This window comes from Aythya fuligula, chromosome 2, assembly GCF_009819795.1.
Source record: "Aythya fuligula isolate bAytFul2 chromosome 2, bAytFul2.pri, whole genome shotgun sequence".
NCBI lineage: Eukaryota > Metazoa > Chordata > Aves > Anseriformes > Anatidae > Aythya > Aythya fuligula.
The window spans coordinates 17,253,821-17,275,370 of NC_045560.1; the positions used below are offsets into that span (position 1 = coordinate 17,253,821).

The window sequence follows — 21,550 nt, forward strand, 5'->3', positions numbered from 1 at the left end:
ACAGAAAATCAAGGAATGCTTCTCTTCCCTGTGCTCCTTACATGGAATTGCTGTGCCTGCCCGGCGAGCAGTTGGAGAACAGTAAGGTTGGGAAGTGAACAGCAGCAAAAACACACACCAAAAACCACCAGAAGTAGCGTAAAAAGAGAGAGACAAAGCAAACAGAGAAACCTTTGAAAGATTGGGTGTGCAAGTTGGATTGGGCCATGCACAGGCGGCTCGAGCTTGCCCAGGCAGCACCAGCTGGAGAGGGAGCAAGACTTTTGTGTTACAGGGGCGATAAATTCACCAGGAGAAACAAAAGTGTTCCCCAGTATTTTCTCTGGAGCATTGGCCATAAAGATGCTTTCCAGCGCATGTTTCTATTAGCTTGTTTCATCTTGGAAAGCAAACATTTACTGTTTTGATGGGCAGATCTCAAGAAATTCAGGGAATCAATGCAGCTTAGTCTTTTTATCCTCTCAACCTAACTGCTTGCGTGGTGTAATTCTGTCCCTTCAAGGGATGTTAAGCCAGGAGTGATTTTCACCCCCTTCCCTTGAAGCCAAGACAGAGACAAGTCTCACAAGATTTTCATTAGCTGTGATATTAATTACACTGTACATGTCATACAAGGAATTTTTCTCATGATGGTATGATATTTTCTTAGAGATCCAGCAGAATACAAGGCATGAAGCACTCTCTGTGTTCATACAGACCTCTTCCTAATTCTTTTAAGTTTCAACAGAATTTTAGCTTCTTTTAGGTGCTGTGCTCAGTCAAGAGGGAAGAAAGGACTTACATTATCCGAGTTGTTTTTCTCATCACCAACACCCTGCGGCCACTGCAAGAAATTCTGTCTGTCTTACCATGCCCTGGTGTGGGGAAAGATTGCTATAGCAGGACTTGTGCACAAAACAGTGACTGGTAGCAAATGGGGAATTACTTGACTCAGGTGCTGAACTTCTCCAGCTGTCAGTAGCAGCTACACTTGTTTGTCCGGGGCAGGGACTGGAATAGTCATTTAGCTCTTTTCGAGACACTTTCCATCCCTTTAGTACTGACAATGGACTTAAAAGATGTAAATCGCTTTTCAGGTAGGTTATTGCTGGAGTATCACGTTTGCTCTGTGAGGCAAAAGATAGAAAAAAGGACAGAAAGGAAAGGGAAAAAGGAAAAATTGCAGCCAGGAAATAAATACAGGTGGGAAAATGAAGGACAGAAACTTTTGCAAGGTAGTAAAGAGTGGAGAGTGGATGAGGAAAGAGGAATGCAGAATCAAGGGTAAGAACAAAAAGGAAGAGGAGAGGGAACACTGATGGAGGGGAAGGAAGAAAGAAAAGAGATTGAAGGGATGAAGGTAAGAAGAGAAAATACTGGGAAAATGTTTATGATGGAAATACTGGTAGGAATCTGGAGTGTAATTGGAAGGGCTCTAGAAAAAATTAGAGAAGCATAGGTGATATTAGTATTTTTCACAGTTCAAAATGAGGTTTGACATTTTTCCCTTTCAAAGTGTTTGATATACAAGGACAGATGTGCGTTCAACAGATATATTTTACCACTCTTCTTGGAAGGCACCTTTGAATGTAATTACTATGTCTTGGCCTTTTTTTTTTTTTTTTCATGTTACTTTGGCTAGGAGCAAATTCTCTTCTAGAAAAAGGTATGATCTTGCTTAAAATGCAAATTATTTAAAATCTGAAATCTTAAAATGTTGCTCAAAACTCAGTGAAAAACCTGAACTGAACTGAAGCTGAGAAATACTCTGGTTTTGGTGGTGAAGGGAGGGCTGTTTGTGTGGGGTGTGTGGTTATTGATTTCCTAGTTTCTCGGTACACCCACACTCCCTGACAAGCTGTATGCAGATGTACAGAAGAAATTCCACACATTGGCTTCATCATACCCAACCCAGACGTTGGAGAATCCCACCAAGACCTATTTTGAAAGCTGTAACTACTTTTCAGGCTACTGTAAGACAGTTTGGCAAAATGTGGAGGCTTCTCTGACCCAGTGATCCTGAAAGTTTGAACTTCTCCCAGGGCTGCTTCTTTCTGTAAACTTTTCAGATCAGATCTGTTTGAAAAAATTTCAGTTCACCATTTGTAGTTACAGGCAGAAAATCTTATTAACCTACTGCATAGTTGGCTGGGGACAGTTTCTTTGCGCTCCCCTGAGATGAGCATTGGTCAGTCGCACAGAAAGGACATCACCTGGGATGGACAGATAGTCTGATCTGGCATGGCAAATTATGCATTCCTATATAGTTCGTGGTATATGTGAACCTGAAATATGTAATGCCAGATCAGATTATACATATAATTTTCAAGTTCAGCAAAAGGCTTTGTTTCTTTTTCCTCCATCATTTTTTAAAGAAACAGAATTTATCTGAATTAAAAACATGATTGGTGATGACGAGTGGGTGGTTCTGTTTACCCTGCCACATTATATAGTACCACTTTTACTCCTTGTTTGGATAGCAGTCACAAGACCCAGATATCAAGCTGTGAAAGTATTTTTCTTGCAGCAGCCTTTCTTTTTTTGGCAGGCAGTGGCTTTGGAGATGCCTCGCATTTTGTCATGTGATTGGACTGCTGATGAGGTTTCTGTGCTGCCTCATTTTCCTGGATTCCATCTGAATTAACTCTTCTTTGGGTTGCGACCATTAGCACACTTCTGGATGAGCGGGGTTTTGCATCACAGTGGAATGAGCTCCTAACGCATGGCCTGTGTAAGAAAACAACCCCTATAGAAGGAATTCACTGTTAGTTCCATGTGACAGAAATCTGTTTTCTGTACCTCCAGCTGTCCACATCCAAAACACATTCCATCTTCACAGTACTATTCCTTCCTGAATCAAGGGAAAATGAGAGGAAATGACTAGTATATAATCGTTCCATCTAAAAACATTCAGCTTAGTCTTGTAAACACATAAACTAGTTCTTCGTAAACAAATGTCTTAATTTTCTTTAAACTGAATATTTAGATGTCAAAGATAGAGAAGCTGGATATGTCAAACACATATGGTTCCTATTGCATCAGAGGCTTTCTTAATTTTGGTATTATAATTGAAAAGACATTTCTGAAAGCATTCTAACCTTACAGAAACTAATCTATCTGTCTCTCTGTCTGGTCTAGGTTTTATTCTTCCATCTGTCATTGTACTCTAGAAACATCTTCCACTTTAAATGTACAACAGTTACAGTGTTCCTAATGGACTTTGAATTGCTCTCACTTCTTCCAGGGCTTGATGTGGAAACACTGTTTGGGGTAGTCAGTGCTGGGGAGCTGACAGGGGCTTTAAGAGGAGAGAACTAGGAAAAGGCATCAAAGGAAGAATGGGAGTAGGATCTATACTTTGATTGTAAGTTTTTACTTTATTCCTAGATAATTTATAGCACAAAGTGCCTTGGGCTAAGTAATATTTTTAACTAGACACAATTTCTATCCACACCAGAAAGCAGCAGGTCTGCTTTAAAATATAAGTTATTTTATAAATGTCATGAAACATCTATCTGCCTTGGATAAGGCAAAACTTCAGTTTGGCATCCAGAAGCACGAACAATATGTATTCATTTTTCCTCCTACATATAATAAGCAGAAAGCTATTAAGTTTACATCTGAAATAAGTACATTTGAAATAGAAAACACATTTGTATCTCAGGCACTGCCATTAGGTTTACCACTAGTGTGGGCTTTAATGCAGGTGCATACTCTGAAGACAGCTCAGCACCATGCATTTGTTTGCAGGTTGCTTTGGTGGGATGCCTCATGCAGCTATTTGCAGCACGGGGCTGTCTCTGCCCTGTTGCTGGGAGTGCACCAGATGTGCCATGGGCATTGGATGGGGGCAGGCCTGAATAAATTCACATTTTCCAAACATACAGAAGACTTAACAAAAAATTACTCTTTTTTTTTTTTCTTTATTTTTTTCGCTCAAGTGAACAATGTAAAGTCCACAAGGGTCATAGAGGTCAATTTATTTGTCAAATGGAAATACTGGAATCCAAAAAAACATTATGAATCATTTTGGTGTTTTAAGTTCAGGATGCAAAGTAAATTATTCCAAAAATAATGGTAGCCAAATGTCATTCCCTCCAAACGTTTGTGTAATATCTATTTATCTGTGGGCAGATGACTGCTATGTATAATCAGAGGCAGACTTTTGTCAAGTTGAGACTAAGTAAACACAGCTGAGCACAAGCAAGTTGGACTATAACTTTTTTGAGTTTTGCCAGCACTGTTATGACCTTGAAAATGAGCATTTTTACAGAGCAATCTGCTTTCAATACGGAAGAATTCTTTGTGTTTCAAATTAACAAGTGTTGATTGGAAACTCGCTCTGTTTGTTTTATTATATTTTATTTTATTTTATCGTATTTTATTTTATTTTCCAAATGAATGAAAAGTGTGTATTTGCCCAAAGCAGGGCGTCATTTCTGCTGCTTAGAAATTAGGAAAGTTTTGTAAAGGAATGTGTCTTGCACGTATCTTTAAGAATAACAATGGTTATAGAAAGAGCTGTCAACTCATCTGAAGCTTCTTTGTATAATCAGAGAAAATTTTCTTCTGTTTTCATGAAAGAGAAATGCATATATTTAAAATGTGCTATGCAAGTACACAGAGCATTTAGGCAGCAGATTTTATACCCCTACATATCTAGATACAATTTTAATGAACCTTGAAAAAGTCATACTTCCATTTATAACTTTTGTCCATTTTTCTAAAATTTGCTCTCCTATTTAACATTTTCCACAGACACAATTTTTCTCTAAGACACAGGAAGAAACCGGTCCCATTTTATTGTCAAACAGTAGTACAATTTAAGCCTTCATTTTAATATGCTAATTTGCTATGCCAGTTATTTGAAGAGAAAGCATTTTACTCTCTTGATTTTAGAGGCCACGGCATTTGGAGTCTTGAGGAGGCTTTGGACAGAAGTGAACCATGCAAAGTCTTGCTCAAAACTTTGCCTTTCAGTAATTACAGCAAATTAGTCTCAGCCCTTGCCAGTATCTCTGCTTCCAGGCACTTCTGACGGGATGTTTTAATCATTTTAAGTGCTGTGTATAAGCCAGCCTCGACACTTAATGGAGAGGGAGGGTACAAGTAAGCAAGGTACTATCCCACCAGGTGGTCTTGTATGAAATACTGGCAGTGGAAGTCTCTTCTTGCTTCAGGTTTTTCTATCCCTACCATTGTACCAAAAGAAAAGTAAAAATGCAATTGAAAATAAGGCTGAAGAGGAAGATGTTAGAAAACAGTATGACATGACTGAGAAGCTATCTTAATTGAGAACTGTGAACAGGGGGCGTTCCTGTACATTCCTATACATTGTTCTCTGTACCAAAATGCAGATTTTGGAAACAACACAGAAATTGCTGTTCCCAGGCCTGTCCAAGCAATTCAGCTTCTTAACATTAACCAAAATCATCTGGAAAAGGCCACGATGCCATGTTTTTTACATGTTTTCTTGTTTTCTCTAGGCAGCTCCTCCATGGGGGCTAAGGGTACAGGCACACATATAAACATCCTATTTCTTATTTTATTCTGAAATTTTTGCTTCACCACAAAGACCTGTAAAAAAAATATTAAATCATCTTAGCCAATGGAGAGGGAGCATGGAGTGTGCCAGGCAGGTACTAATTGCAAAGCTTAGCAGCATCATGGAGGACCTGCCACGAGCATTATCTTCCTGCAGCAGCTGGCTGTGTTGGAGGTGCGAGGGGAAGGGAGAGCTCTGGGTGGTCTGCAGCCTTCAGGGGGCTTGGAGCACCCCTCAGGATGCTCCTACCCAAGGTGGGAGTTGCCTAAGAACTGGCTGGGTGGGCCGCTGGGTGGGCTGTTTTTGCCTACTCTTCATTAGTTTGTTAATCTGAAGTAAAATGGTTTGTGGTAGCCAACTATGTGGGTTGTGTGGGTGCTTTGTGTGTCCTGATGAATCTGTACCCTGAAATACAATGTTTGCTGTGGCTGCCTAGTGTTGCGGAAGGAGAACAGGGAGGAAAACAGGCATTGTCCACACGTGGGATTTGCTGTGCCCTCTTTGCAGACCCTTTGCAGGTCTCCATCATCTTTGCAAACTCTGGTGTACAGCCTGTCACTCTGCAGGAAAGCTTTGGCTAACAGGCAAAAATAAAAAGCAAAAACCCTTGCAAACTGAAAGAAAAAGCTTTTATTATTCTAAACATGGAAACAGAAGTACTACTAATAATAGCAATGAGTTAATTAGAGAACATGAAGCATTTAAATCCACAGACCTTGAAGCCTTTGTGTTATAGCTGCCTGGCTTGCATGGCTGCTCCGGGTCCTCCTCTCGTCTTCTGTCCAAAGACTCAGAGCCTAGAGCTGGATCGTGTTGGAGGCATCAAAGCGTCTCTTTTTTTTTTTTTTTTCGTTTTCACCGTAGTTATTCCAAAAATATGAATGTTATTTATGTTTAGAGCCATGGCTGCCTCTCTTACTGCTTTTCTTTATTGAAGTGGAAATTTGGGCTCTTAATTCTTAAAGGGAGATGAGCATGCAAGGCTGTCTGTACAAATATATGATTGTTCCATACACTGGTTACCCTTCTGAAGACATCTAACCAGAACGGGGAAGACACATGAGCAAACTACAGAAGTGTGTGTTACTCTGGGATAAAGTTAATTTTGTTGCTACATGATCAAAAAGACCACAGTGATTTTTAATTGCATCTGTGTGAGGAATTGTATTCTATCAATGCAGACATTTTGTATGTTCTTATACATATATCTAAGCCCACTTTCCCCTGATTGCAAACCCTGCTGGGCAAAGGTCTTTTAATTAATGGTAACAGGTCTGGTTGTTCACCCAAGCTGATAAGGCTTCTGAGTTGATTTTGATCTGCAGATCTTTTGAATTATTCATGTTTTGCCAAAAGACTCATTTTTCAAAGCATGTCACTTGATTTAACCATAAGTACCGTATGGCTTTATCATAAACATGCATGTGTTTTTTAAATCTCTGATACAGTAAATTGTAACAGAGGAGGATTCCCTAATAGAAGTCTCTTGACTTCCAGGAAAACTTGTATGAGCTAATGTAAAATGATATGTAGTAAATGTGACATTTTTGCTCTCTGCATCTGTCTTGCATATTTTTGACGCATCCTGTCTCTGAATCAGCAATCTGACATTTTTAAGAAAAGAGTATTTACTCTATTTGGAGAAAAAATGTTTTGAGGGACTGCTTTTGGTAACACCAACTTTGATCTTGGAGGCTGATCTTTAGAGGAGACTGTTGGTTTTAACTCCCTTAGATCATGTTCACTGTTGTGACTACACTGGTCAAGGTAGTCAGTGCCTTTTGGGGAGAAATATATCTAATGTTGCTGGATAATATGTTTGTCTACTGTGGTAATATTACATCATGCTGTAGTAATTTGTTGGTTTATTAGTACAAAGGCATGGATTCTTTTTTATCACTTGTTATTTAAAATAGATGTGTTATTACTGTCACTATTATTATTACTACTACTCAGTTTCCAGTGCCAGTGAAGCTTTTTCAGGTGAGAACTGTTTGCAGTGATCTCAGAGAATCGGCATCTTCACTCAGAGAAACAGCCTGGGCATATTGCCCATGGTTCAGATGCTCTCTATTTGAAAGCAAATCTGTTTGGCTCGAAATACCATGGCTTAGGGTCCTCTACAGCTCAGCAACTGCATCTATGCAAACTGTTCTTCCTGAGATCAGTGGCTTAGGATCTGACTATACCTTGCTGGTAGGCAATCTATTCTGCAGTTAGAGGAGCCAAGTGGAACAGCAATAATCTCTGCAGCATAACGGAACAAGTTTTACAGGGGCACCCAAATTCATGCAATCCTGCTATACTGAGAGCCACAGGCAGTAAGTATATCAAGGTCAGCATGAACTGGTAAGCCCTGCCTTTCCACAGCAATCCTTGCTACAGTATAGGCCCCCTGATATGGCATAATGTTGCTTTTGTGGCTCAGGCAGTGTCCCCACATGGTGCTGTACTATGCCACGTGGGTAGGCAATGCCCCGCTCTGTGGTGCATGTTTATTCAGGCGTGCCTCATGCCCTGAGTGCTGAGAAGTCTGAATTCAGCCCCATGTTGTTATCAGTTGACGATGCTTCCCTGCTGCTGAAAGCTGGTTTCTTGAAAATTGCTGTCTCCAAAAGCAGCAGTGTGTGTTGAATAACAAACCCCTTCACATTCAGACTCTTCAGGTTTGGGAACGGAGCCAACATTCTTGAAGAATGATTTAGTGGCCAATAAACATCTGCAAAGTCTGTAAGACTGTCAGAAGCAGTAACGTTGAAAGTAAAGATCATATCAGTAGCAATTCCCCTGTCCTGTCAAGGCATTCAGTGCAAATATTTGTTCAGTCATCCTTGCTCTCATTCCCGTTATCACAGACGGTTTCACATGTTTTGCCAAAAGAGCAATTCCCTTTTTCTTCCACAAAGCTGTTCACATCCAAGGCCTTTGCAATGTTAAATGCTGGCCTACTACTGTTTCAGGACCTCCCACACATGCACTTTTGGAGTGCAGGAGCCTCATCTGTCTTACGCAAAGCCTCTGCTGTGAAGGGCTCTTACAACTTTCAATTAGTGAGCATCTGCAGTGTTAAGGTTTTGCTGCTCCTTGAGGATTCGGGCTCAGCTTGGGTGATTTATTGCACTGCACCAATCTCCGTGATAGCCAAGATAGTCTATCAGCTCTTCCTGCTGAGTAACTGAAATTGCACCGCACTAGGACTCAAAGCATTTGTAAATACAAGATGATGTTTCAAGAAGAAAGAAGTGTTTCTTCTTCTTCAAAAATTGTTGGCAATCGGGTACAACTTCCTGAATAATTCTGGGCACAGGGTTCTTCTGCTCCAAGAGCCTTCCCCCCTTTGCCTACTTTGTTGCACTGTCTTTCACTGGCTCGGTGAATAGGAAAACTGGAAACACAGCCCTTCTTGAGATACCTCCCAGTTTACTCGAATCTCTGCGGGCCTGTTCAGAAGGTGTCTGGGAATATTTAGGTTTGGGAAGAAATACTGTAATGGAAATAATAACAGTATGAGTTGTGGTGGGCAGGAGCATGAATGCTGAAGTAGCTTCACAAGGGAATGCAAAGGCAGCAAAACTTAACTAAAAATTGCATTCAAACAGTAGAATATTTTTTGTGCAGTTGGAGAACAATCCACAGGCAACTATTCCCCCTGCAGTTCATTCAGCAACGTTACTTTCTGCTATCTATTCTATGTAAGTTCAGGCGTGTGTGTAACTACAGCTTTCTGTGTAGGTTCCTGTAATTCCTCTGAATGCAGAATAAAGGGGTTTCCATCACATTTCTAGCTAGATGAGGAAAGGGATACTTTTTCCTTTTATATGTGAGGTAGCCCAGTTTCGAAGAAGCATCAAAAACCAGCTCACATCCTCACCAGGTGCTCGTTACCCCTTCTCTACTGGCAAAGCAATAACGTGAATGCAGCTGAGCATCTCTGATGACAGGATAATTAATTTAATGATGTGCTGTTCAGTGCTTTTTGATACATTCCATCTGGTCCTTCACAAACTTGAATAAAGTTGTTTTCATAAGATGTCTGTAGGATCTCACAAATGGGGAATTGAGGCAGTGCAGAATTCTGATTTAAAGTCATTTTGGCCCAGCTTTGGATACCTAAGACTTCGTGGATTCACATAATTTCATGCCTCTTTATACAGTCAAAGCACAACTCTTGTTGACCTCATTTACACCTGCAAATGCTCAGCACTGCTGAAGAAGAGAGCCCAGGCTCTCCAGTCAGAGTCCAGAGACTGGAGAATGTTTAAGGGCCATCTGTGAAATATCTGGTTAGAACAGGTCATCCAGCCCCATGCACAAACTTGTGGCACAAGCAGAGAAGACTGCCAATTGTTATCATGATTTACTGGCTGGTGTTAAAATCACCTGAACATCTTTTATCTTCTTGAATTCCCTCCTGCAATGGCCTTGCAGTGGCTGCACCATGATGCTGAGGTTATGCAGGGAATGGTCTTGGCTCCCACCTTGGGTTTGACCCCAGAGCAGGTCCATCCTGTGTCTTCAGGAGGTGGCCACCATGGCAAATACCATGTGTGGTCATACTGCTGTGTCTCACAATGTGCTTGGTGGGAAGGCAGACTGCTTAGGCATTCTCGTCGTTATGCACATATAGTATAGAAACAGACACAGATACAGAAATGTATAAGAATGCTTCCTTATAGACATAAATTTATATATTTTAAATTTCACATGCAATCCATCGATTTGTTGGATCTTTTGTTGTCTGGGATTACTGTGATGCTCTTCCTCAGCTTACAACTAGTTTTACATCTTTTTGACTGTTGGACACCTATATGTGCTTATGTACTACCTTACAAGCTACTTGATTTTTTTTTGCTTGTGGTCACACAGTAAGTTTGAGCTACAACTTAGGTATCTGGGTTTTATTATTTGGACATAAATGCTGTGTACATCCCAGTGGATGCACAATTCCCTGTGTAATGGCTGGAAGTAGGTAGGCTTAAAAAGATAATATTTTTCTGTCTCTTCTTTATCTTACAGTTGAGTGAAAGAAGCAGTGAATTTCCTCTTTCTTACAGACTTGCCCATTCTTTACTCTGTTCTGCTGGCTAAGTACACCCTGGAAATCAGTTCTGGCATTCATGCAGAAGTTCCTCCACTTGCCTAAAAATACAGCACCTTGTAATTTAAATTGCCTTTGTGCAGCCTATGCCATGTCTGAGATTGCTTGGCAGCCCAAGGGCAGGAGAGGAGCTGGCTCCTGGAGCAGTTGCAAAGAGAGACACAGGAGCCGGGGGGCACATTTCTCCGAATTGTGCAGGAGGCTTCTGAAAATATCCTGTGTGCATGCATTTATATCATAACCTTACACCGCACATGTAGGGTCTGCTCCCAAACCCGCAGCCAACTAGCATAACAAAATCAGATTTTACTGCTGTAGTGTCAGCCTAGGGTTGAAATATGGCTTTGAAACCCTCCCTTTCACCCTGCATTTTTAATGAAAAACAATCGGAATGGAGTGTAATGGTGCTTACCCTGGCTGCATTTGACTTTAGCTTTTTACTTTTAAAGCCTTATTTTAGGCTTTAAGAGCTCCCAATTAAACTTTTCAGATCCAGAGTGAAAGACTGAACGTGCCTGCCTGCACAACAGCGAGATTCCTGGGTGGGAAAAGGATATTTTTATATTAAAATAAAGAAAATGAACACACTGCTACATTTTCTCCTTTCATACTTCTTACTCTTCTTTTTCCTTATGAATTTTCATTTGCCATTTTCTCATTTCCTTTTTTTTTTTTAACATCTACCATTGCCTTTCCTTTATTTCTTTTTTTTTTTTTTCCTTCCTCTTCTCCTTTCTTCTCTTTTCTTTATTTCACCCTCCCCCTCCTTGCTGCCTAACTTGGTTCTTACTGTTAACCCACAATGGTTTGCAATAAGAGGGCCAACTACTTCATCCTTCCAGTCAGCACAGCACGTGCTGTAAATCCCTTTCCAAATAACACCAAAAAATGAAGCCCAAGTCAGATATTTGTTTATCCATTATGAAGTGCACACAGGAGACTATCACCAAGGTATCTGACAACATTACACGATTAATTACATGCCAACCCAATGAGGAAAGATTTGATTTCAGTCAGCTTTGCCGCAAACCTGAAAAGAACATAATACCATATAACCGTCAGTTCGTTAACAACTCGCCTCCAAAGCTACATGGCACAGACTCCCATTATAAGCTGTACTAAAGCCTGGCTGAAAAAACAAGTCTCACACAGTGCCCTGAATCTCAGTAAAGAGAACACACTGTCACTGGTCATGGGAAATTTAGAGCTGGCCATGACAGCCCAAACAATGAAGTGATTTACACCAGGTTTGTATCTAGTTTGCTAACTAATAAATTCTTACATGCAGGTGCATAGCCGAAGACTGTGAGACCATTTGCACCGAGCCTACTATTATGTGGTGTTTTCAGTGCACTTATTAATGCAAATGTTAATATAGACCTGCAAACTCAATTCTATTTTATAGTTTATAAAATATACCTATCCTGGTCTCTGTGGGCATGTACACTCATTTCATAAAAATCACATGCATTAAAATGTAACTAGATGCTTACTCCCAATTCAGCAAGCTCCAGACTACACATGGAAAAATACATCTTCAGGTTTTTAGGTATGCAGAGGGAAAAAAATGAGTGGTACCAGTCCCTCACAGTTAAATCTTATATCTGATATTCCTGTGCAAGAAGCAAATTTCAGAGAGAGATTTCACTGAAAAGCCTTGGTCTGGGGCATGATGGCAAAGTGAGATTTCCAACTTCAGGAAGACCCCACCTATGGGTCTTAACAGAAGAGGTCAGACCAGTGAGAAAAACCCAGAGAGAACCCGAGAAAGTATTTGCTGTTACTCTGACTGTGAACAGAAGTTGTCATTGTGCAGTTTGCTTATCTGAATGGATGATGGCTGGTGACAGGTCAGTCGTTATTCTTGGTCTAACTGTGAAGCCAAAGAAGCGAAGTGTTGGGGTTGTGGGGTGACTTCACAGCAAGCTGCTCCACCACCTCCTCCCAGAAGAAGGAGTGAGCAGTGGTAAATGAAAGCTTTGCTGAAAAGGAGCTTTCTCTAGAGCTTGGGCCTAGAGCTTGATCCTGCAAGTTTCTGACAACTTTTCTCCTCCTACCCAAAAAAAAGGACATACTAATAAATCCTTGTCAGCAGAAACCCAGTGTACCCCCCAAAATGGGACCTGCTTTGATGGGTGCCAGGCATACATGGAGGCCATGGCCTGATGATGCCTCAGCATGACTGCAACCTCAGGTCTTCTGAAACACAAATGGGGACTTTCTTCCCTTTCCTGTCTGTGCTTCTCCGTAATTCATCCTTAACAGGTCTGGTGTTCACAGGGAAACATGGGAGGATGGTGTGAAAAGGGCTTTAAGAGCTGCCCTGCCAGTTGCTGGATCAGATGAGTCCTGCTTATGTCTAGAAAGTCTTTGGTGGGGTGGTTCATTGGCTGAGCAATATCTGCATTCAGAAGTTCCCTTGTCTGTCCACATCAGGCACTCAGAATGGGAGTACCACAAGTGCAAGCATGGGAAGGCCAACTCCTGCTTCCTCCAGTTCAAGCTAGAGGAGCTGAGGCTTGCTGTGCTTGGATTTCTCAGAAGGTGCTACAGTCTTTTACTGAGGCTGAATGACATTTCTCGTAAGAGGAAAGGGCCTGGCCTGGAGCTCTGGGCTACAATTTCCCCTCTCCCGCCCTGCTGAGCAGCCTGTGCTAGGCCACTTTCCCTTCCAGATGTGGGAGAGTGTTTGTGATGTTGTGTGATAAATCATTTACTCTGGGATCCTCTGTGAGGAAAAGAAGGTGGATCGATGTAGAAGAGCAGGGAAATATTAAATACAGCTAACCCAATTTTGTTCTTTAGAACCAGAGATCTGAAAGTCATATATGTCCTGAAATTGTGGTTTGGAAAGTGCTAGACAGTCAAGAGATGGTGTGTGTGTTGTGTGTGTGACCTACAGAAATACCTCATCTCACCACTAATTTACTCACATATGTAAACTTCATTTTTCATTCAGCTGCCCCATTTATTTCCTGTTACTCCCTCTTTTTCCTCCTCTTGCTTGTTTTGAAAATGCTAGTCAACACATGCTAAGCCAGAGTCTCCAAAACCAACAAGAGAAAGTTCAGAAGAGGCAGAGAGAAACAGCTGAATAACACTGCCAAGTTTTAAATGAAGATAAGTTATACAGGACCTTTTATTGAACCGACAAATATTTTATAGTATTCACCATTTGAGGCCAGCAGTTCTTTTTTTTTCCCCTCTGTTTTGAGCTAGAATAAGTGGTGTGTAAGTCATAAGGAATCTGTACATGTTTAAGTAACTTCAAGAAATATTACAGTCATGTGGGACCCCCTTACAGCATCTTGATTTCCATGTCCTTTTTTTTTTTTTCTCCCCACTTTATAATATTTAGTGCCCTTTTCTCTCTGTCTCGTTCTCTCATTCACACATTCTTTCCCCTCTTGGTTTCAAGCCATTTTTGCTTTCTCAGTGTTACCTGATAACACCAAGTAGAGGTTCAAGCCAGTTGTTGCAGTTCAGTTTGAACTGTGTGGAAGTAACACTGAGTAGGAGAGTAACGTGGATGCTTCTTGGTCCTACATAAGTGGTCAGTCTTTCCTTCACTGTTCCCTGCAGGGCCTTTAGCTGAAGTTAGTTCATCATCACACACGTGATATTCTTAAATCAAAATTCCTAGATCAAAGGGATAAAATGTAACTGCAATTAACATTATTTACTACACCCCTAGAGGCATCCAAGTATATGAAAGTTATGAGTCTGGGCTTAGAGAACTATGAGGGTCTGAATTGTTCTGAAATACTTGAACATGCTACAATGCTGTGTAGCCAGAGAGCCTTTGTATGCTGTAAACTGGAGTAGACACATGTGCTACAGTATTTATACACTGGCTTTCTTCTCTTGTACTGGATACAGTATTTAAAAGTGTACTGTGTATGTATACAGCTGTAGATTTCCTTGTAAATTGTTTGCATATTATTTTGATAAATAACAGTCAAATGTAATAGCAGCATACTGAAGGAAAGTGATGTTATTGTCCAGTTTGTGGAGAGTTTGCCTTTGAGAACACTGGAATTTATTTTCCTTGGGTGAGCCTTTCCGATAGCAGAAGAAAATAGAAAAGGTTTTAAATATGGGAGAAAACCTGGAGAAGTCTGCTCTTAAATGCTTTTGAAATGGTCAAAGTATTGCCTAGCCATGTTGTCTTTGGACTTCTGACACTCATTTCCATCTCTGCTAAAATGGGACTGCAAGCTACCTTGTAAGCGAGCTGTCAGGATCAGCTAGTGAATATTTATGAAGAAATTCTGTGGTGAAAACAAAACAAAACAAAAAACCCTACATATATATATATGTGTGTGTGTGTGTGTGTGTTACATGTATTATTAATAATTAAGTGAGTCCTGAAAAATACCATACTGTATCACAAAGCTGGTATTGTCCAGTGACTACACTCTTGGCACTGCGTGCTATGGTAAACTGTATACTGAAAACTCCTACTAATGGAAAGGTATACAGGATTCCATCGGTAAGTGATTTATAGTGACTTCCTATTATAAACAAGAGGGAACAAATATCCTACCTCGTTGGTTTCTTTGGGCGGATGGTGAGAGCAGAATGAGACATTCCTGGCCAGGCAAAACTGAATCTCTGGATGCTTACAACTGGAAGCAGAATGAAACAGCAGAAAGTGAAGTATAAACGACAATCCCCAATTATAGGTGGTTCCATTTTCATAATGCTTTAAGATTTCCATTTTTTAAAGTGATTTCCACATTTTAAAGTGATTTCAGAATTTGTAACAAAAAGATGTATAATGTTAAATAGATTTCCTTTAAGGATGTCAGTATACATGTATGCTAAAAGTCCCTTGCTTTCTGAGGCAGAACAAATCACCTTCATCAGCAGCTGATAGATTTGGGTTTCAGGTAAAAGCACAACTATAGTTTGTTTGGGAATGTTATTATATTAAAGATAACCACAGTGCTTGGGGAGGGCAGCTATGGTTCTACCTTGTATAATAAAACCATACTGGGAATGCTGTTCTTCTGTTACATTCATGCAGCAGTCTCACCATGCTGCTTATACAGTTGAAATACACTGTGTAATTGTTTTACATACACGTAAATGTCAGAAGTTTTAATTATTAGAAGCTTCAATTTGTAGCTGGGGATAGAGCAGGTAGATTGCAGAAGATGAAGACTAAGCTAAATGTTGGGCAAGATTCACATCATTATTTAACTTGATAAAATTTTATCATCAACATTCTCTCTCTTGTCAGTGAAGAGCCAGACATGGCTACAACTCTTCCAGGCTGAGCTAAGCAGTTCAGGCCATAGCTACACCACTGGCTTAATCTCCAGATGTGGTCCTCCTCTCATCTGGCTCACAGTATATGCATGTGGATGTTAATGCTGCCCGTGTGAAGAAGTGGCCATGAAGGAGAGCTGTGCTGTCTGGTTTTGCAGGAGAGCTCAGGGATGTTGGACTGAGGTGTTAGATAGGTGAGCTGAAACAACTTATTGGAGGACATCTCTCTTATTTGTGATTGGAGTCCAGGCAACTAGCATAGATAAGGATATATAACTTTTTGATGGCATGTTAATGGCAAGTGAGATGAAACCCACGACTATCTCTTCATTCTGAATTGGATCAAGTTGGCTTGACCTGCAAGATCAGGTCTAGGAAGATCAGTTCAAGGAAGGCCTAGGAACATGGGCAATGGTCTTTTCCCTCTGAAGTCAAAGGGACGTGGAGATCAGTGTTCCCTGCAGAACCATTTGCCTTTCTCAGTATGGCTATCCCCATCCACAAATGGTGATAATACTCATTTCCTTCACCAAGGGCTGTTCAGACAGGTGTGGGCTCCTGGGACAGTATGGCAGTGCCAATGAAGATATGCTGTCATAGGTTTGGTATAGCTGAAAAGAATTTTTGGCAAGCAAAAGGGGCCCTGTGCATTTAAATGATGGATTTTCAGACTTCGTTGTACTAACATGCTTTTACAGCAGTTATTAGCAAGAGCTTTGCAAATTATCAGTGATAGTTTTACTGTAACCTAGTTTCAAATTTCTTTGACATAAATTATTTGTTTAAAAAACATAAAATCTGAATGGAATTAAAAAAAAAAAAAAGTCCTCTGTCCTCCAGCAAAATTAAAGAAGGTGTAACTCTTTGCTCCTGGATTGTATTTTTTTAGCTTTGGTACTGCTTTTTTATACTGTGGGCAAGTCGCTTTCTTTTGGAGCTGGCTAAACACCACTAAAAAATATTTGCAAATACTCCTTCAAATAAACGCTGGAATTGGAATGTGTGTCACCATTCACACCTACTTTCCTCAGAAGTTTGTACAAGCAATTTTTTTGTTCATAGGAAATATTTTCCAACAGCAAAAGAAACTGACAGATGCTTGAGAGAGGTGTATTTATATCCAGGTTTGCTCTGGCAATAACATTCTCTATTACTTGCCATTTCCATTTCTATACCTACTGACCTATTCAATCCTAAAGCTCCTCTTTAAAATTGTCTCTATTTAAAAAAATAAATGGAGCAGGGCTGAAAAACAATTTCTAGCCGAGTACAGCATTAAGGAGGAGATTTTTGGTGTCATTCAGTATATCTCTGCAGATCAAATGTTTCTTTTTTTCCCCTTCAATCTCTCCTCTGCATAGGTTGAACTTCCCCCCCCCAAGCATTGATCTAGGGTAGCTCAAGAGATACTGACTTAAGATGTGCTGTTTTAGAACAGAATATAAACCTGAGGACTTGGTCATTTGTGGACATTTATAACTCTGTTTTGCAAAAGCCTGGAGTCCTGTTAAATCAAACAGCTTGGCAAACATCTGACCTCTGAAATTGCAGATGGTCTGCCTGCATTTCTTCTGGTGAGCCTGCGGTCTGTGTTGCTCACCTGCAAGTGCTGAGGAGCGCGGCTGTGCCGAGGTGTTTGGTATGTTGGCTGCATGAGACAACTGGCTGCTCTTGTGGGGTGCAGCCACTCGTAAAAGTAGAGCTAGCAAGGGCTGCAATGTGCTTTGGGACCCACTCTGCTGGAAGCTCTGTTTAAAGAACGGATCAGCTTTTAATTTATAATCCTGTTCAAATCTAGCAATAAGGTGAATTTACAGTTGGGAATCTAGCCTCGTGAAGTGGTGTACTTCTTTATGAGATTTAGGGGCCCTTTTGGTTGTGTAGCCACCAGTGTTCATGCCAAAGCTGTTTCTTTTGTTTGACTCACTCTCCATAGGTATTGCAGTTAGGCATCAGCTTCTCAATCCCCTATAATGCGTTTCTGTGTCAGGATAGCAGACCCACTGAATAACGCTTACACATTTCTGCCCGGTAAATATTTCTGGCTTCTCTGCGATGCGAGGACTTAATGAATGAACAAATGTGACTCTTGATGGGAAAGTGTAGCTTATGCCTGTGATGCAATTTCTCCTTTGAAGGCTGTTAGCCACGTGTGCTTGTTACTTGTATCCCTCTCAGCCTGCCTTTGGGACTGAGTTGCAGCCTGGGCAAGGGTCGCCTTAAAAACCACACACATCATCTGTGTATGGGTAGAAGTCCTATTTTTAGTGCATACAAGAGGGCATTCACTACAGGGCAATGAAACTGATTTTTATTTTTAGTTTTTTAATTCCTTATGTCTTTGGGATTTATGGATGAAAAAATTCACTCCATCACCCTACAAAACTTAAGTGAACCTCCAAGACCGGCTTTATTCTCACTATTGCCAATATAAGTAAAATACGTTTCCCTGGACTGGGCTGGCAATAGACAAGGTTCAGCACTGGTTCTACTGGTGTGGTGCTGGGAAGGATCAGTGAGGCTCTGCCTCACCAAAGCCTGTTTTTATAAGGTCATGGCACAGGAGCCTTCTCATGGTAGAAATTTCCCCAGAGTGGGGTTTTTTGACATGTGCTCTGCTCCAAGCTCAGCACGAATTTCGCCAGAGAGATACTTGGGTGAATTTGACCCTTTATGTGTGTTCAAGCAAAGATTTTATTTGGTATCTATTTTGGAATTAACCTTGGATTATTTTTCCATGTGACCGTTTTATGAAATTGCATGTTTAAAAAATACTAGAGGAAGATGGACATAATTTTTTTTCCTTCTGTTTTCAGAAACTCTGGAGAATGGACCAAATAAGTGTGAAAGGTGAGTAAGGAAATTTGCCATTTTCCAAAATTATTGTTATTACAGTTTTATTAGCATCACATAGCCACTGTAGGTATGTAAGCTATATGTGTAAATATTTGTTATTGCTTGAATCTAGCGCAGCTAACAGAAAAGGAACCAGCAAAGATGAAACATACTGGAAGGAGATCAACGCAGCCATGGCCCTAACGAACCTCGCCCAAGGGAAGGAAAAACTGCAGGGAACTACCAGCTGCATCATTCAGAAATCATCACATATATCAGAAGTAAAGACTGTCAAAGTGCCATTAGTTCAGCAGTTTTAAGAGATGGGTCCTTTTTATTTTTCCTGTCAAGCGGACATTTTCCTTACAGGATTGGTTTTCAGCAAAATCAGATTCACAGATATGAGGCAAATGTGGAAAATAGGCCCCCTTTTACAGTATGGTCAGTTTAAAAAAAACAAAACAACATTCCTTCCGACTCAGACGTTTTCATTGTATTAAATGAAATGTTCAATTGCTTCTATAAAAGGCATGTAAATTATAAAAAAACCTGTTTTTATCAAAACATTAACTTATTTTATGTTAATCAAAGTGCGCATAAGATGTTTGCATTGCTATTACAGTAAGTGCCTTGCTTTCAAAAAATAAGCTATAACGTGGGCATAGTACAACAGTATTATGCCTCAAAATGACAATGCCATAATGCTTAAACTTTGTATATTATTCCAAGTGGGCTTAAGCAGCCTAGGGCTAAACACATTACTGCTGGAAGCCCTGGAGAATTGTGCTTATTAGACTTGAATGAATTGACAAGTCTTAATGAAATTGTTACATCATTTTCTCTCTCTCTTTTTTTAATCAACAGTGTTATAAAAATTGTACAGTATGTTTTGTCAAAGTGACAATGAGGTTGTTATGCATGTTTCTTACCTGTATATGCAGTATATTAAAATACCAAAATCATTCCTTTGAAAAGTGCAATACTCTAGAACACACAGATTTAGGAAATAAGTTAATTGTTCAGATTATTTTGAACTTCTTATACATACACTCCCAGACATGTTGCTTATTAAAGATTTCTAGTTGAGGAGGTTCTAGCCAGACTAGCTGTAAATCCAAGTTGAATTTCTATTGTTTTAAAGCTTTGCTAGTGACTTACTGAAGTTTTTATACAAGTAAACAAAATCAATCTCTTCTTGTACAAAACTGAATTTATAGTGCCGTTTATTATTTGCAGTAGAGCTCAAAAAGTTTCCATGGTGGAAATTATTACTTCAATGTGTTCTGAATGTTTTTATTTTGTAGGTACCGCATACATGAAAACAGTTGGTTGACAGTTCACATTTCAGTGAGAAAAAGCTATAGTATACACTATCAAAGCCCAAACTAAAAACACAAATGGGACTTGAAGCATTGAAAAATCCCAGCATTTAATGTGAGAGGGTTTTAAGTAGATACTAAAATGTATTAAATGTCATGTCTGTAAACTTGACTGCTGTTGAGCATAATAACTAGCATAAAACCAGGTTTATGTTTAAGGGTTTTCTAGGGTGTACAAGTTATTCTTAAGTCATATAACAATAGTCTAATGAGGTTTACATTGCTTGAGTGGAATTTACATGAAAGCAATTTACAGTGGCAAAGCCAAATATGATTTATACTGAAACAGTTACAGAAAACTGGAAAAGAGATGATTGTTGCTAAGATCTGGATTCTTTTTTTCCTGTGGGTATCCTGTCAGGTGTTTTCCTACTTATTCCTCTCCCCTTTTCTCTTTTTGGTGAGCCATCAATGAACAAGATAAGACTTCAGTCCTGCTCCCACTGAGTTTAATGGCCAAATTCCCACTTCAATGGAAGCAGGACTGTGCTAACGACAAAACTAACTTGCAAGTATAGGCTGTTCCAGTTGCACTAAAATAATCAAGATACATTGCAAATATCAGCCTTGGTGTGACTTCTTAGAAAACTTCTTGATGTAACATAACATGTTGTTGGGTTTATTTAGTGTACAATGAAAATGATTTGATATGAAAATATTTTGTACATATATATTTTTACTTTGTTTTCTAAATTGCTGATTTGCATTGACTTAAAGTGCCAAGCAAGAAATGTATGTCATGACTGTATGAACAGTTGAAGTATGTTTTACTGACTTGCATCATTATGTGTCTAAGATACCATGCATTAATTTTTGATACTTTACTGGATTTTGACATAATAATGTGAGTTTATAACTAATAGCAGAGAGTTAATACTTCACTTTTGTTCATACTATTATAAGTTATTCTGGTATTAAATATTTTATGACAATAAATTGATGGTTTTGAAAAACTTTTCTGTTAGGAATACTCACAGTGTTTTTGTCTGCATAAATGACAACAAAATTTGTTATGTAAAAAAGGTACCTATGGTGACTTCTCTGGAGTAAAACTGGAGAAGACAAGCCATAGTATAAATAACTTGTTCATGGTTCTTTTTTCAAGTGATCAAAGCACAAAGAATAATCTGTAAAACACACCAAGTGGGTTTTAAATTTAAGAATACTTGGCATAATTTCTTGTTATCATTTCCTTTAATTTATTTTTTTTCTACTGCTGCTTTAGAGTTTTCTGAAAACACAGATTCTAATGAATTACTTGTGTGTCTTTTTTTAAATAACAAGAATCACGATCAGTGCTGAGCCAACAGCTAATGAAGACTCAATAATTATTTATGATATTGGAAAAACAAACATTATTACTATTGCTCTTCTTTGTTTCAACATATGTAACCATTTTAGTAAAATAAATAACTGCAAACAACATCTTGCTGGTTTGAA

At 39.6% G+C, this 21,550-nt stretch overlaps 1 protein-coding gene across 2 annotated transcripts in view; it reads left to right on the forward strand.

Annotated features, from left to right (window-relative positions):
- The window catches only part of MKX (mohawk homeobox), a 45,357-nt gene extending 24,018 nt beyond the window's left edge, over positions 1-21,339 (forward strand). The window contains exons 5-6 of one of the 2 annotated variants that reach the window (XM_032183407.1): positions 18,713-18,746; positions 18,865-21,339. In XM_032183407.1, the coding sequence (XP_032039298.1) occupies positions 18,713-18,746; positions 18,865-19,051 (221 nt within the window). In that variant the 3' untranslated portion in view covers positions 19,052-21,339. The remainder of the gene's footprint in view (positions 1-18,712; positions 18,747-18,864) is intronic. The other variant, XM_032183409.1, reaches the window with a different exon arrangement.
- The last annotated feature ends 211 nt before the right edge of the window (positions 21,340-21,550 follow it).